At 47.4% G+C, this 16,516-nt stretch overlaps 1 protein-coding gene and 2 pseudogenes across 1 annotated transcript; all 3 read left to right on the forward strand.

The window, feature by feature from the left end:
- Window positions 1-3,200: 3,200 nt before the first annotated feature.
- On the forward strand, window positions 3,201-3,803 carry LOC118014187 (annotated as a pseudogene).
- A 9,720-nt stretch (window positions 3,804-13,523) lies between these two features.
- Window positions 13,524-13,673, forward strand: LOC118015285 (annotated as a pseudogene).
- A 22-nt stretch (window positions 13,674-13,695) lies between these two features.
- Window positions 13,696-14,092, forward strand: LOC118014036 (60S ribosomal protein L10-like). Its single transcript, XM_035010043.1, has one exon. The coding sequence runs from the start codon at window positions 13,733-13,735 to the stop codon at window positions 14,033-14,035; it is 303 nt and encodes a 100-aa protein (XP_034865934.1). The 5' UTR covers window positions 13,696-13,732; the 3' UTR covers window positions 14,036-14,092.
- The last annotated feature ends 2,424 nt before the right edge of the window (window positions 14,093-16,516 follow it).

A 16,516-nucleotide genomic window follows, 5' to 3' on the forward strand; every position in this document is an offset into this window, starting at 1 on the left:
CTCAAGCCAGGCAGCAAATAGTGTCTAACTCCACCAACCGGGAGGGCAAACCTCATAAGTCAGGAGGCAGGGGCGCCTGGGTGGCTCAGTCGTTCAGCGTCTGCCTTCGGCTCAGGTCATGATCCCAGGGTCCTGGGATCGAGCCCCACATCGGGCACCCTGCTCCGCGGGAAGCCTGCTTCTCCCTCTCCCACTCCCCCTGCTTGTGTTCCCTCTCTCGCTGTCTCTCTCTCTGTCAAATAAATAAATAAATAAATAAAATCTTTAAAAAAAAAATAAGTCAGGAGGCATTGGGCAGGACACTCAGAAAGGTCTTGCCTCAGTAGTGTGGGGGGGAAAAAATGAATCCTACAATGAGCTGTTCTGGTCCCATGTAGCAAATCTTCAAAGCAAGACTCAAGGATCAAACTGTTTCCATTCACTTTTTTTTTTCTCAAGATTTTTATTTATTTATTTGACAGAGAGATAGAGAGAGAGCTCAAGTAGGCAGAGTGGCAGGCAGAGGGAGAGGGAGAAGCAGGTTTCCCGCTGAGCGGGAAGCCCGATGCGGGGCTCGATCCCAGGCCCCTGGGATCATGACCTGAGCCGAAGGCAGACGCCCAACCAACTGAGCCACCCAGGCGCCCCCCATTCACTTTTTTAAAAGATTTTATTTATTTTGAGAGAGAGAGCACAAGAACGGAGGGGAGGGGCAGACGGAGAGGGAGAAGCAGACTCCCCCCTGATCAGGGAGCCCTATGCGGGGGCTCGATCCCAGGACCCTGGGATCATGACCTGAGACAAAGGCAGATGCTTAACCAACTGAGCCACCCAGGGGCCCCAACTGTTTCCATTCACTTAACAGCATCCCTGAACAAAGCTCATGAATGTGTTTAGGAATACAAAGGTATCCAGAACCTAAGGAAAAATCATAATGTCTGGTATCCAATCCAAAGTTACCAGGCATGCAGAGAAGCAGGAAAATCCAACCCATAATGAGAGAAATCAAGCAATAAATGGCATTCAGACTGGAAAGAAAGAAGAAAAACTGTCTTTATTTGCAGACATGATCACCTGTAAAGAAAATCTAATGGAGTCTACAAAAGAGCTACTAGACTAATTAGGGAGCTTAGCAAGTTTTCAAGATACAGCATATTTTAGAGAGAGCTACTTTAAGAACAAGTACAAATTAAAAATAAGAGGCTTAGGGGCGGAGCACCTGGGTGGCTCAGTCGGTTAATCTGCCTTCAGCTCAGGTCATGATCTCAGGGTCCTGGGATTGAGCCCTGCATCCAGCTGCATAGGGCTCCCTGCTCAGCAGGGAATCTGCTAATCCCTCTTGCTCCCTGTCCCCCCTCCCCCTCGTGCTCACCCTCCCCCCTCATGCTCACCTCCCCCCCACCATGCTCACCCTGCCCTCCGCTCACCCTCGTGCTCTCGCTCAAATAAATAAATAAAATCTTAAAAAAAGAGGCTTAGGGGCACCTGGCTGGCTCAGTCAGTAGAACATAGGACTCTTGATCTTGGTTGTGAGTTGGGAGCCCCACATTGGGCATAGAGAGTATTTTAAAAAAATAAAATAAGAGGCTTAATTCTCCCTGTTGAAGATATGGGAAGAGATGGCCCCTTTCTTAAAGCATTTACTTTAGAAAACTTAGAAATTCTTTCTCTGTCTCTTTGAAAGTATGTAAATATTTTTAAAGACTAGAAAAGCTCCTTGCCAGGTTTATGATCCAGGAATGTCTTTTTCAAGGACCTAGGAAACATCTCTTTGGAATGTAAACATCCAGCAAGACTGTGTCCCTATGTCCAGTTTCGGTGGGAGGGTAGAAGCCTAACTTCAGTGGGCACCTGGCTCCAAGTTGCAAAACTAGCTCCTGTCATAAAAACATGAAAAGCTTATTTTTCCCTTGGATAAAGCCAATTGCATTAGTCTGCTCAATCTGCTATAGCAAAATACCTCACACTGGGTGGCTTAAACAACAGAAGTTCATTTTCTCACAGTTCCGGAGGCTAGAAGTCCATGATCGAGGTGCCAGCAAATTGGGCTTTTGGTGAGAATTCTCTCCCTTGCTTGTAGAGGGCCACCTTCTCCGGCATCCTCACGTGGCCTTACCTTGTGCAGTTGGAGAGGGTGGGGGGGAGGGGAGGGGAGGGGGGGGTGGGGAGGAGCGCTCGCTGGTGTCTCTCTTATTAGGACACTAATCTTATCAGACCAGAGCCCCATTCTTATGAGCTCATTTAACCTTCCTTCCTTCCTTCCTTTAATGTCCCATCTCCAAATACAGCCACACTGGGGTTTAGGGCTTCAATATATTAATGTGGGGGAGGGAACACAAACATGCGGCCCAAAACACCAACTAACTAATACCTATGGTCACCCCAGTTACCAGGTAAATTCAGGATGAACTATGTGTGGGACCTGGTGGCATGAAGTCCTCTTACTTGAGGTCTAGTTATGGTCAATCTTGAGAACATGTAATGAGTTGTATCTGCTGAGCTACACAAAAGGGTGAAATTTCTCTCTCTGGAATCTCTTAGCAGATTGCCTGTGATGTGCATCGCATTCTAGTACAATGCTTATTCAGGGACAGAACTGTTTTTCTTCTACCTTTGTGGAGACATTTTCTGGATTGGCAGAAGATTTGGTTCTATTTTTTCTCAGCTCCTGGAAGTACCTGAAAAGAGCCCTCTTCATAGTTGAGGAGAGGGGGCAAAGGGGGCGGGAAAATAGGTACCATCACTGTACCCTCTATTTCAAAGAGGGTCAAAGGAAGGTTTCAAGATACAAAAGGGCCTGGGAGTATAGGGAAGCCACTGGAAAGCCAGGATTGCGGTTCTTATCAACCTTGTCTTCTCCTCAGTTCTCCTCTACTTTTCCTGTATTTATCCATTTCTGCATTTTTCATTAGTCACAAGGGTGGTCCCTGGAGCCAGCAGAAGGAAAAGCACAATCCCAGCCTCCCAGTGCTGAGGGTGGCGTGATAGCTTGGCTAAGAGAGTGGGTGCTTGAATCGAATACACCCAGCCTCTCTGAGCCTCAGTTCTTCCCCTACAAAAGGTATAATAAGGGTAGTACCGAGATCACCAGGTTGTCGTGAGAATTACCTACGGTAATGTGGGTCAAGAGCACAGCAGAGTACGTGCACACCAGAAGATTTTGGTTTTAATTATATTTTCCCCGAGTGGTCATGGAGGTCGCAGCAGGCAGCAGCGGCCGAATGTTGGCTCCAGTGTTTAGCCTAATTGGCAAGCAAGCAACTTCCAACTCAGTGTCTGTAAGAGCATGTGGAAGTGTCATGAAGAGTGAATACTATGCTCTCCTGAGTTCTGTCGACCGGGGTGACTATCCACTGCCCAATGTGGCCCACGGCAAGAACTTCTGCCAGCCAGAAGTCCTTCAAAGGGAAGAAGCCTCCCTGGAGCAGCCTCTCCACTGATGAAAAAGTTGAACTACACCACATTCAGTTCAGCGAGAGCTCTGCTGAAACAAACAGGAGCACGAACAAGTGGAAGATGGTTGTGGGCGCCACCATGTTCTTCATCAGCTTCACCACTCTCATTCTGATCTGGGAGAAACACTATGTGTACCACCCATGGTGCACACCTCTGACGAGGAGTGGGTGGCCAAGCAGACCAAGAGGATGCTTGATACGAAGGTCAGCCCGATCCAGGGCTTCTCAGCCAAGTGCGACTACAACAAGAACAAATGGAAGAAAGAGGAGCCCGCCACTCACCCATCTGAGCCCTGCCTGTTCTGCCACCTCCATGCAGGAACCTGTTACGTTGCAGTATCGATGCTAATAAATGAGCAGTTTATGTAAAAAAAATATTTTCCCAAGACTACACTACACTGCCTCCATCTGCCCCTCACGCGCCCCAACCAACGACGTGTCCCAGCACTTTTCTTCTGGGATCTGAAACAAGGCCAGTAAAGCACAAAATTCTTACTCTAGTGGTTCCAAATTCTTTGCTCATGCAAACTGAGGATTTTTGTTTTTGTTTTTTTGTGGCAGGAAACAGATCCAGCTGTGACAGGGATGTGGGGAAAGCAGCATTCTGGTGGGGGCGGGCACATTTTCTGGAGAGCGATTTTGTATTGTAGATCTACCTCTTGGAATCTATCTTAAGAAAACAACCATTCATACAGAGACTTACATACAAGAATCCCACTGAAACTTTATGTATAATAGGAAAAAAATTTGAGAAAAATATAAGTGTTGAACCAATGCATTAAAACGCATCATGTATGTATCCATTTGATAGGATGTTTTTGAAGTTTTAGACAGAGGTAAAGTCCAAACTTCATATGAAAATTATTTCAGGAAAAACACTAATGCTAAACTTGAAAAACCTTACTCATTCATATGATTGCTCTACATTTATTGTATTATTCCTACAAACCTAAAACCACAAAAGTATTCCAAAATGCTGACATTAGTCAATGCTGAACGATAGGACCCAAGCAATTTTCTTTTTTTTTCCCATTTTTTCAGTTGTCTTCAACTGCCTTGTAGAAGTTGAATATCTGAATCCCAGAACCTCCCCACCAACCTGAGGACAAGGGGGAGAAAATCTGGATGCTGAAAAGAAACTCAGACACGTAACACTGGCTCAGTTTTATTATCAGTGGTAACCAGTATTTAAGCAACAATGAAAACAGGTGAGTAAAGGCAAACAATTATGCCCCCCAAACAAAGGAGCAACTACTGCCAAAATCGTGCCCCTAGGGAAGGCCACACTGCCTAAAATGGGACTCTCTTGTGGACTCAGCCCCTTGTTTCAGGCCGAGGCTTAGCAAAAAAGTGGGGCACAAAGTGCTGCATGGTCTGCACTACCATGGAAAGCTGGTTGAGCAAGAAGGCAGTGGAAATTTGCAGGAGGGCAGAGTCTTCGGCAGTTATTTTGCTAAAAGTGAGGGGGAAAGGAAGTAACTTTAGATTTGATTAAGTCCCAGCCCTCCTCAGTCCAATCCCCGCCCCAAGGTTACTCCTTCAGGTCTCCCTCAGAGCAACCCCTGAGGCTGCGACAGACCGTGTGCCCCATGTGCCTCCTTAGACCAGGCCTCGGGTGTCTGCGTATCTCCAAGAGTGTCCCTCAGGCAGAGATTGGCCCAGGTTCCCGCCTGCTCCCACAAGCCCCTTCTAGAACTTACATCAGCAGGTCACGGCCAGTCACTGTGAGCTCCGTCTGAACGGCCCCGTGGAAGAGTTCGGCACCCAGGGTCAGGTACTGGCGGGCCACCTCCGCATCCATGTGGCACAGGAAAGGCACCAGAAGGGTGCTGGTGGAGATTCGGTTAAGGCACCATCTACGCGGACTTTATGGCTGAGGCTCCCCTGCCCACCGGAGGCCTGCTTTCCCCCAGAGCGCCCCTCCGGGCCCCCCAAGACCACCCTGGCCGCTGCTTCAGGAAATCTGCATCACAAGCCCCCTGTGTCCTCCAGCCACCGGCCCTCCCCGCATCCCCTTCTGTGCCCCTGCAAGTCCCCCGCTCACACTCCCTGAAACCCCTCCTACCCATCCTCCTGCCCCCCTCCCCCTCCTGCCTATCCCCCCCAACCCTCCCGATCCTGGGGTCTCCTTGGAAAGGATACAACTCCGACACTTGGTTTCCTGAGGCTTCGCCCGAGGCCAAGGCCAAGGCTGAAGCCTCTTCATCCTGCCTTGGGGAGAACGATGCCCCCTCGACCTGGGGAGCTCCTCCAGCCACTGTGCCCTCGGCTGCGGTGCCGCCCCAGCCTCCAGGTTCTCCGGGGCTTCCAGGGCCAGTGGGCGCTCCAGCACCACCCTCCGCACCGCCCGCGCTGTCATCTGGGGCCTGCATGGCTGGTGGGCCCGCCTCCTCAGAGCCCACGCCGGCGACACTGAGGCTCCCTCAAGAAGCTCCGCCCCTCCGCGCGCAAGGCTGCTGGGGATGCCCAGGGCGCCTGCGCAAACAGACCTCGGGTATGGCTCCTGGCATGTGATTGGTTCCCGCCAAGTCGGCCCTGCCGCCCTCAGGTCGGCAGGGAGACCCTGTTGGCGCGGGAGAGCCCGCTCCCTCACGAAGCCCCGCCCCTAGCACACGATGCAACTCGGTTTCCCTAGTGCGCCTGTGCAAACAGGCTCCTCCCATCCTGGATGGAGAGGTTGGAGTGGAAGCGCGTGGTTGGGGGAAGGTGGAGTGAGTCTAGACAAAGAGGCACAGATAAAAGGGGCAAATGTGGCAGGGGGAATAGGGGGTCAAGGCATGGCCGATTTAGCCTTGTGGGGACACTCGACACCATGGTTAAGACTTGGAGAGGTGTGCACTGAGGGAAAGAGACTGTCAATGTTCCTGTGACCCCTCTGTGTATCTAAGCTGCCCCATCAGTAAATTGCGAGGGGAGGGTGGCAAGCTGGGGGAAAGTGGATCATATTAAAAAGTCTCTGTCAGTCTCAAACTTTTTAGATTCTAAGAATAACAACATTTCTAAGTTGTAAGAGCTATTATATGTTCTGGACTGTTACAAGTCTCTTATCAAACATGAGTTTTAAAATGTATTCACCCATTTTGTAGGTTGTCGTCTCATTTTCTTGATTGGTATTGTTTGCAGAACAAAAGTTTTTAATTTTGATGTAGTCAATTATATTCATTTCTTTGTCACTTATATTTTTGGCCCCCATTCTATACAGAGAAAGACTGATACTCTGCAATATACAGTCGCCTTGGGCAGTCACTCGTGTGGAAGAGCAATCACTATGTGCATGCTGAGGTCCCACTCCCAAGAGCAGATGGCTCACTAGGTGTGATAGCTAATTCTGTGTATCAGCTTGCCTGGTCACAGGATACACATTATTTCTGGGTGTGTCTGTGAGGGTGTTTCCATATGGGGTTAGCATTTGAATCTGTGGATTCAGTAAAGTAGACCCCCAATGTTGGGCGGGCATCATCCAATCACTGAGAGCCTGAATAAAACAAAAGGTGGAGGAAGGAGGAATTTGCCTCCCCCCCACACTTTCTTCTGCCTCACTGTTGAGCTGTGAAGTCTCATCTCATCCTCTCCTGCCCCCTTGGACTGGGATTTACACCACTTCCCCCTCCCTTAGTTCTCAGACCTTCGGACTCAGGCTGAATTATACCACCAGCTTTCCTGGGTCTCCAGCTTGCAGTCAGCAGGTCATGGGACCCCTCAGCTTCCACAATCAATCTATCATCTATCTATCTATCTATCTATGGGACCCCTCAGCTTCCATAATCTGTCTATCTATGAATGAATGAATTGACTGTTGGTTCTCTTGGTCCTACTTCTCTGGAGAACACTAACTAAAACATATTTGATACCAGGAGTGGTTCTAGAGGAACAGAATTTAATTTAATTTTTATTTTTTAATTTTTTTAAGATTTTATTTATTTTTTGACAGAGAGACAGCAAGAGAGGGAACACAAGCGGGGGGAGAGGGAGAAGCAGGCTTCCTGCCGAGCAGGGAGCCCGATGCAGGGCTCAATCCCAGGACCCTGGGACCGTGACCCGATACGAAGGCAGACACTTAACGACTGAGCCACCCAGGCACCCCTAGAGGAACAGAATTTTAGGGATGAGTTCTCTGAATCTATTCTCGGGTTTCTGGAATTGGCTTTCAAACCTGATTAGATTTAAAGATGCTCGTGTCTGTTTCTAGTAGTAAAGAGAACACTGATAGCCCATGTCGTGAGCTGATAGAGATAAGCAAAATATCTGCACTGGATACTCCTAATCAACCACTTATAAGAAACAAGGAGCTAGGTGACTCTGTATAGGATACTTTTGAACATTTTTTTGAAAACTAACAAATACAGTGACATTGGTGTGGTAGCTCCTAATGTGGCTGGACAATGTGGTGAAAGGAAAGGATGAACTCAGGGATTTGACTTCCCAGTTCAAACACCACATAACTGGCTTAGGAGCTTCTATGTGTGCTCTGAAAGAAACCCTTACATTCTATAGCCACAGAGCCAAAACTGCTAAAAATTCAAATGCAGAACCTCATGTGCAACTACCTGAATTACAATGCAAGTTGAACCTCCAGACTTGAAGGGTGTCTACTCTTAAACTGAGGCTTTAATTGGGAAAGAATGGGATCCATAAATTAAGATGGAGAGGACATGTGGGAATACACTACTGAAGCTGGGGGCATTGAGCCCCTAAATTGTGATGAGTCTTTCCCAGTGGAAGTGGCCTCCCCACCTCCATGTGAGGGGATTCATTACACATTGCCCAAGGAAACCATAATGGCCTCCTCTGAGGAGATTCTCTTCAGAACCTACCCCCCCACACACTTCTTTGCTTCTAGACGTATAAGTAGACTCAAATCCCAGCAGGCCCCTACAGGCAAAGTACAAAGTGTGACCTGTGAGGAGGTATGTTCCACTCCAAAGGAATGAATTGAGTTTTCCAATTTATCCAGACAGAAATTCAGGGAACATGTGTGGGAATGGATACCGAGGGTGTGGGATAATGGTGGAAGGGACATAAAGTTGGGATCAGGCCAAATTTATTGACATGGGCTCGCTAAGCAGAGATCCTGACTTTTTTTTTTTAAAGATTTTATTTATTTATTTGAGACAGAGAGAATGAGAGAGACAGAAAGCACATGAGAGGGGGGAAGGTCAGAGGGAGAAGCAGGCTCCCTGCCGAGCAGGGACCCCGATGCGGGACTCGATCCTGGGACTCCAGGATCATGACCTGAGCCGAAGGCAGTCGCTTAACCAACTGAGCCACCCAGGCGCCCAGAGATCCTGACTTTAATACTGCATCTCCAGGAATTAGAGAGGTCTCAAATGGTTAGATTGTTTGGGCTTAAAAGTGGCTCACCATGAACAAATTAGAAATGCTGAACCTGCCTTGGTTTAATATAGACAAAGGGATCAAAAGGCGTAGCAGGGCTGGAATGTTAGAGTGGATTTGTCATTTAAGACCTGCTCACTCACCCTGGGAGGGTCCAGAAGATATCTTTCACCAATAGTGTGAGGAATAAATTTGTGAAGGGAGCACCAGCATCCTCGAAGAGTTCTGTGGTTGCTCTTCTCTATGGGTCAGACCTCATAGTGGGAACTGCAGTCACCGAATTGGGAAACCTAAATGCAATGGTAGTAATTGGGTCCTAGTGTGGCAGGGGCCAGTGGATGGCACTTAATCACCAATGGCAGGGTGTGACTAAGGTTTCTATAATGGACAGCAGAGGTAAAGCAGCAATCAGAATGGCCTGACTCATGCAAACACTATGGTATTGCCTAATTGAGCATGAAGTGACTAGAAGTGAAATAGGAAGCCTAGTAAATTCCTAATTGATCTATAGAAGCAGAAACAACTAGATCAAGTGAACGAAAGTCTAAAGTCTAACCTGAATCATGAAAAACAGAAAGTCATGGCCCCTCAATCAATTTCCAGACTTAAGCCAGTTTACAGACCCAGATCCACTAGAAGGAAGGGGAGGCCAGGTCCCCTTCAGGAAGGATCTTGGCACACTGCTGAAAATTTATAACTCTTCGTCTTTCTTTCTCCCAGCCTTCCCCAAAGGGACTTATGGCCTTTTGCGAAGGTAATAGTACATTGAGAAATAATCCATCTTTTCAGGGACTACTGGACACTGGCTCTGAACTGATGCTAATTCTAGGAGGACCCAAAACGTCACTCTGGCCCACTAGTCAGAGTAGGAGCTTATGGAGGTCAGGTGATCCATGGAGTTCTAGCTGCCCTCTGATTCACAGTGGGCCCAGTGGGTTCCTAAATGTATCCTGTGGTTATGTCCCCAGCTCCAGAATGCATTACTGAAATAGACAATCTTTGCAGGCACACGTGGCTTCTGTGACCTGTGGAGTGAGGGTCAAGTGGAAGCCACTAGAACTGCTTCTACCTAGAAAAATAGTAAGCCAAAAGCAATACCACATTCATGGAGGGATTACAGAATTCAGTGCCACCATCAAGGACTTGAAAGATGCAGGGGTGGTGATTCCCGCCACATCCCCATTCAACTCTCGTATTTGGCCTATGCAGAAGACAGATGAATCTTAGACGATGACAGTACATTATCATAAACTCAACCAGGTGCTGACTCCAACTGCAGCTGCTGTACCAGATGTAGTTTCATTGCTTGAGCAAATAAACACCTCCCTTGGTACCTGGTATGCAGCTATTTTTTTTTAAAGACTTTATTTATTTGAGAGAGACAGAGTGAGAGCACAAGCGGGGGAAGGGGGTCAGAGGGAGAGGTATAAGCAGACTCCCCACTGAGCAGGGAGCCCGACACGGGGCTCGACTCCAGGACCCTGAGACTATGACCCAAGCTGAAGGCAGACGCTTAACTGACTGAGCTACCAGGTGCCCCGGTATTAATCTGGCAAATGTCTTTTTCTCCATCCCTGTTGTAAGACCCACCAGAATCAGTTTGTTTTCACCTCACAAGGCCAGTAATATATCTTCACTGTTCTACCTCAGGGGTATATCAACTCTCCAGCCCTGTGTCATAATTTAGTTTGCAGGGATCTTGAGTATCTTTCCCTTCTACAAGATTTCACACGGCCCATTAAGTTGATGACATGCTGATTGGACCTAGTGACCAAGAAGTAGCAACTGCTCTACACTTATTGGTAAGTGTATGTATACACTGTATGTCAGAGTTTGGGAAATAAATCCAACAAGAATTTGGGGCCCTTCTTAGTGAAATTCCTACAAGTCCAGTGGTGTGGGGCACATCCAGATATCCCTTCTAAGGTGAACAATACATTGTTGCATCTGGCCCCTCTTATACCAAAAAAAGAGTCACAACACCTACTGGACCTATTTGGATTTTGGAGGCAACATATTCCTCATTCCTCCAACATACTCCAGCCCTTTTACTGAGTGACCTGAAAAGCTGCTAGTTTTGAGTGGGGCCCAGAACAAGAGAAGGCTCTGCAACAGGTCCAGGTTGCTGTGCAGTCTACTCTGCCACGCGATCCAGCAGGTCCAGTGGTGCTTGAGGTATCCGTGGCAGGTAGGGATGCTGTTTGGAGCCTTTGGCAGGACCCTAGAAGTGAATCATAGCATAGGCCTTTAGGATTTTGGAGCAAGGCCCTGCACCATCTGTTCTCCTTTGGAGAAACAACTCTTGGCCTGTTACTGGGCCTTAATAGAGGCTGAACACCTGACACCAGGCCACCGAGTTACCATGCGATTAGAGCTGCCCGTCATAAATTGGGTGTTAGCTGACCCACCAAGCCATAAAGTTGGGCATGGACATCATCAAATGGAAGTGTTATATATGTAACCAGGCTTGAGCAGACCTTGAAGTCATGAGGAAGTGAAAAGAGAAAAAGTGGCCCGGAGTACCTGGCTGGCTCAGTCGGAAGAGCATGAGACTCTTGACCTTGGGGTTGTGAGTTCCAGCCCTATGAGGGGTGTAGAGATCACTTAAATAAAATAAATAAACTTAAAAAAAATTTTTTTAGGTGAAAAAGTGGCCCAAATGGCCATGGTCCCCACCCCTGCTACACTGCTCCCCTTTCCCAGCCTGCACCTATGGCCTCATGAGGAGTTGCCTATGATCAATTGACAGAGGAGGAGAAGACTTGAGCCTGGCTTACAGATGGTTCTGCACAACATGCAGGCACACCCCGAAGTGGACAGCGATAGCACTACAGCTCCACTCTGGGACGTCCTCTGAGACAGTGGTGAAGGGGGAGCCTCCCAGTGGGCAGAGATCCCAGCAGTGCACCTAGTTGTTCACTGTTCTTGGAAGGAGAAATAGCCAGACATGCAATTATATACCAACCAATGGGCTCTGGCCAATGGTTTGGCTAGATGGTGCGGGATTTGGAAAGAGCATGATTGGAGAATTGATGACAAAGAAGCTTTGGAGAGAACTTTCCAGATGGGCAAAAAGCATGCAGGTATCTTGTCCCATGTGAATGCTCACCAAAGAGCAACCTCAGCAGAGGAGGATTTTCATAATCAAATGGGTAGGATGACCCATTCTGTGGATTCCAGTCAGCCTCTTCCCTGAGCCAGTCCTGTGTTTGTGCAGTGGCCTCATGAAAAAGTGGCCATGGTAACAGGGATGGAGGTGATGCATGGACTCAGAAACATGGACTTCCATCCACCAAAGCTGACCTGGCTACAGCCATTGAGCGCCCAATCTGCCAGCAACAGAGACCAATACTGAACTCCTGAAATGGCACCAATCTTCAGAGTGATCAGCCAGCTACCTAGTGGCAGGTTGATGACATTGGACCACTTCTATTGTGGAAAGGGCAACATTTTGTCCTTACTGGAATACACACTTACTCAGGATATGGGTTTGCCTTCCCTGCACACAATGCTTCCTTCCAAACCACCATCTGTGGACTTACAGAGTGCCTTATCCACCCTCATGGTGTTCCACACAGCATTGCTTCTGATCAAGGAACTCACTTCACAGCAAAAGAAGTGTGTCAGTGGGCCCACGCTCATAGAATTCACTGGTCTCGCCATGTTTGTTCCCCACCATCCTGAAGAAGCTGCCTTGATAGAACCATGGAATGGTGTAGAATGAGTTCTGAAGACTCAGTTACAGTGCTGGCTAGGTGGCGATACCTTGCAGGGCTGGAGCAAGGTTCTCCAGAAAGCTGTATATGCTCTGAATCAACATCCAGTAAATGGTGCTCTTTCTCCCATAGCCGGGATTCATGGGTTCAGGAATCAAGGGGTGGAAATGGCACCGATTCCCTATGACCCCTAGTGACCCACCAGCAACATTTGTGCTTCTTGTTCCTGTGACCTTATGCTCTGCTGTCCTAGAGGCCTTCGTTCCAGAGGGAGGAAAGTCTTCTTTCCAACAGGAAGCACACTACTGATTCCATTGAACTGAAAGTGAAGACTGCCACCTGGCCACGTTGGACTCCTCATGCCTGTGAATCAACAGGCAAACAAGGGGGTTCCTGTGCTGGCTGGGATGATTGATCCTGATTACCAAGGGGAAACTGGACTGCTACTCCACAATGGAGGTAAGAAAGACTGTCTGGAGTGCAGGAGATATAAGGGTGTCTCTTATTATTAAGTGTCTTAGCATTATGCCCTGTGATTAAGGTCAATGGAAAACTACAACAACCCAATCCAGGCAGAACTACTAATGGCCCAGAGCCTTCAGGAATGAAGGTTGGGATCACCCCACCAGGTAAAAAGCCGAGGTGGCTGCTAAAGGCAAAGAAAATACAAAATGGGTAGTGAAAGAAGGTACATATAAATACCAGCTACAACCATGTTACCAGTTACAGAAACAAGGACTGTAATTGTCATGAGTATTTCCTCCTTAGGAATATGTGTGTGTGTGAGTGTTTTATTTCCTCTCTTATTTCCTTATCATGTAACATAAGATATCTTGATTTTATATCATAGTACTTAAGTTTTGTTACTTTTATTTTATTTTTTAAAAGATTATTTATTTATTTATTTGAGAGAGAGCGAGAGAGAGAGAGAGAGAATCAACAGGGGGAGGGGCAGAGGGAGAGGGAGAAGCAGGCACCCCGCTGAGCGGGGCTCAATCCGGGACTCCAGGATCATGACCTGAGCCAAAGACAGATGCTTGACCAACTCAGCTAGCCAGGTGCCCCAAGTTTGGTTACTTTTAAATCATAGTACTTGCCCAGTGTGCCATGGCTGCAAACAGTAGCCTCCTTGGTAGTGTATGCAGCCTGTTGATTGTATGGGTTGCCCTAAGGGACCTTGGAGACAGCTCTTCCAGTGGACACTGAGGTCTGACCTCATGCTATCTCCAACCTAGGCTGCAGACAGGTATGCGGGGTGCCTTTGGAAAGCCCCAGGGCACAGTAGCCAGGGTCCACATTGGCCAAGTCATCATGTCCATCCGTACCAAGCTGCAGAACAAGGAGCATGTGATTGAGGCCCTACGCAGGGCCAAGTTCAAGTTCCCTGGCCGCCAGAAGATCCACATCTCCAAGAAGTGGGGCTTTACTAAGTTTAATGCGGATGAATTTGAAGACATGGTGGCTGAAAAGCGGCTTATCCCAGATCGCTGTGGGGTCAAATACATCCCTAATCGTGGCCCCTTGGACAAATGGAGGGCTCTGCACTCCTGAGAACCTCGGCACTGCCCCCTCCCGATTCATGCCCACCAATAAAACCTACTTCCTGTCAAATAAATAAATAAATAAATAAATAAATAAATCATAGTACTTAAGTTATGGGGTATCATCAAGAAGAAGAACAAATATCATCACTCAAGGACTCTAATTCCTCTTCTGGGGAAGGCGTTAGTGCATTTTTTACTTTATCCAGGATAGTTGTATCATGTTAGTGGGAATTATGACCTTGTTATTGTCTTTACTTGAGATTAAGTATGGTTTAAGGATATGTGTATGGGTGTCAATTTGACACCAACTTGTGATGACCCTTGTGATGTGTGATGTGTGACCCATCTTGTGATGGTTAATTTTGTATCAACTTGACTGGCAATGGGGTGTCCAGATTAAACGTTATTTCTGGGTGTGTCTATGAGGGTATTTCCAGATGAGAGTAGCATCTGAATTGGTGGACTCAGTAAAGTAGTTTGCCCTCCCCAGTGTGGGTGGGCATTATCTAATCTGTTGAGAGCCTGAATAGGACAAAAGGCAGAAGGAAGAGAAACTTAAACGCCTTTTTTCTGTCTCACTGCTGGAGCTGAGACCTCTCATCACACATTCTCCTGCCTTTGGACCTGGATTTACATCATCAGCTCTCCTGGTTCTCAGGCCTTCAGACTTGAACTGAATCATACCACTGGCTTTCCTGGGCGTCCAGGATGCAAATAGCATATGGTGGGGCTTCTCAGCCTCCATAGTCATGTGAGCTAATTCCAGAAACATTGTTTCTGTCTCTCTTTTTTCTGTTTCCTCATTCATTGTTTCTGTTTCTCTGGAGAACCCTGATTAATACACTAGGACACTTACAAAATGCTGCTGCTGCTGCCTCTTTGACCAAAAAGATCCTAATCCTCATTTGTAGGGCTCCCCTATGGCACAGCCAAGGGATTAATTCAACCATGGCCGTGGGAGAGGCCTGTAACACTAATGGTACTAATCTGAGGCTTCCTGGAAGAAGAAACTTACAAATATGAGCAGGGTATATAGGCCTCCCCAAAGTATATCCACACACACCCTGGGAAAGTTGCCTGATGGTTGCCAAGTAGTGAATGGTCTTAAGGCCATTGTTAGGAAATGGGATGATAAACATCTCTGCTGAGACTTACATAGAACCTCATTTGCTTGGAGAAATTTTAGGTAAGACATAACAAGGTAAGGAGGAAGTTTAGGTAAGACAAAAACAAGGTAGTGATGGAAGGTGGGGGAGAACAGAACAAACCACTCAGTAGGGTGGTCATGGGGAAGAACTGGGAGGAAACACCCTCTCTCTGCCATGTGATCCACCACAAATGAATCAAGGGAGATGGGGAAAGGCAAAAGGTCACTTTAGGAAGGCTCTTCAGGGGGAGTTAAGGTAACTTCCCCTTATTCTAACAAGATAATTTGGACCTCCCTCACATTTTACTCCCCTCTCCCTGCCCCCAGATGGGTTGGGCTGGTGCATTGTGATGTCTGTCTGAGTCACCCCAGGACTACCACTGGCTAGGAGTTTCTTACTGACTAAACAAAGCTGAAGAGTATGCCTCTTCATTGTCCTAGAGAAAGTATATATAGGGAGATCAGGAAAACTGTTGGTCAAGTCACTGTTGACTTAGACTTAGCAGAGGTGAATGGGGAACCACAAGAGCCCAGCACAGATTCAGAACCACCAGTCGCAAGCATTAACCAGCCAACTACAAGCAATAGACAGAGAATGAATCAGAAGAACCCCCATCAACCCAAAACTGAAGACATTGAAAAGGTCAGATCACACAACCCATGGTCCTTCTCTACATCCTCATCTACCACACCCCCAAGACTCCTACCTGTCCTTGTCTGGGACAAACCCCCTCCCCAGCCCACACCCCTTTTATAAATCCACCCTTCCCATGCACCCCCCCATCCACTGCTTTCAAACTCTTTCCCTACCAGTTGAAGCAGATCATCAAGAGGATAAAATTAGCCCTTCAACAGAGTTCAAGAAATCCAAAGACAACAAAAAGGCAGAAAGTATTAGTCTGTTACCAGAGGGCACATAAAAAGAAGAATCTAAATAAAGCAGTCCAAGAACAAAAAGAACCTGGACAACTCTGCCTCTGCGAGTAATGTCTCATGCATAGTAGAGCCCAAGACCAACAACTCTTCTTGGCATCCCCAGTTGAAGTTCTGAAAAACAGCCAACCCGTAAGGAATAAACCTTACACCAAAAGGTACACCAATGGTGACAATTAATAAAAGGAACACATTTTGAAAATGATGTATGTATGTGTCTTTGTGAGTTCTCTGATGGTAGGGAGGTTGGAAGATAGGGAAGAGGCAGGTTGTGAGGAGAGAGGTTGTAAAGTCCAGGAGGGCTGGGGGTCAGATTGGCAAATTGACAGTTACACAGTCATTGGGTACAAAGACTGGGTCATGGCTGAGCACTGAAGACAGATTTCCTTCCTTGATACTTTAACCCAC

This window comes from Mirounga leonina, unplaced genomic scaffold (genome assembly GCF_011800145.1).
Source record: "Mirounga leonina isolate KUSES-001 unplaced genomic scaffold, KU_Mleo_1.0 Mir_101799, whole genome shotgun sequence".
In the NCBI taxonomy this organism is placed as follows: Eukaryota; Metazoa; Chordata; class Mammalia; order Carnivora; family Phocidae; genus Mirounga; species Mirounga leonina.

Excerpts from the sequence above, each read along its gene's own strand:
- LOC118014036 (XM_035010043.1), top strand. The coding sequence starts at position 13,733 with ATGCGGGGTGCCTTTGGAAAGCCCCAGGGCACAGTAGCCAGGGTCCAC.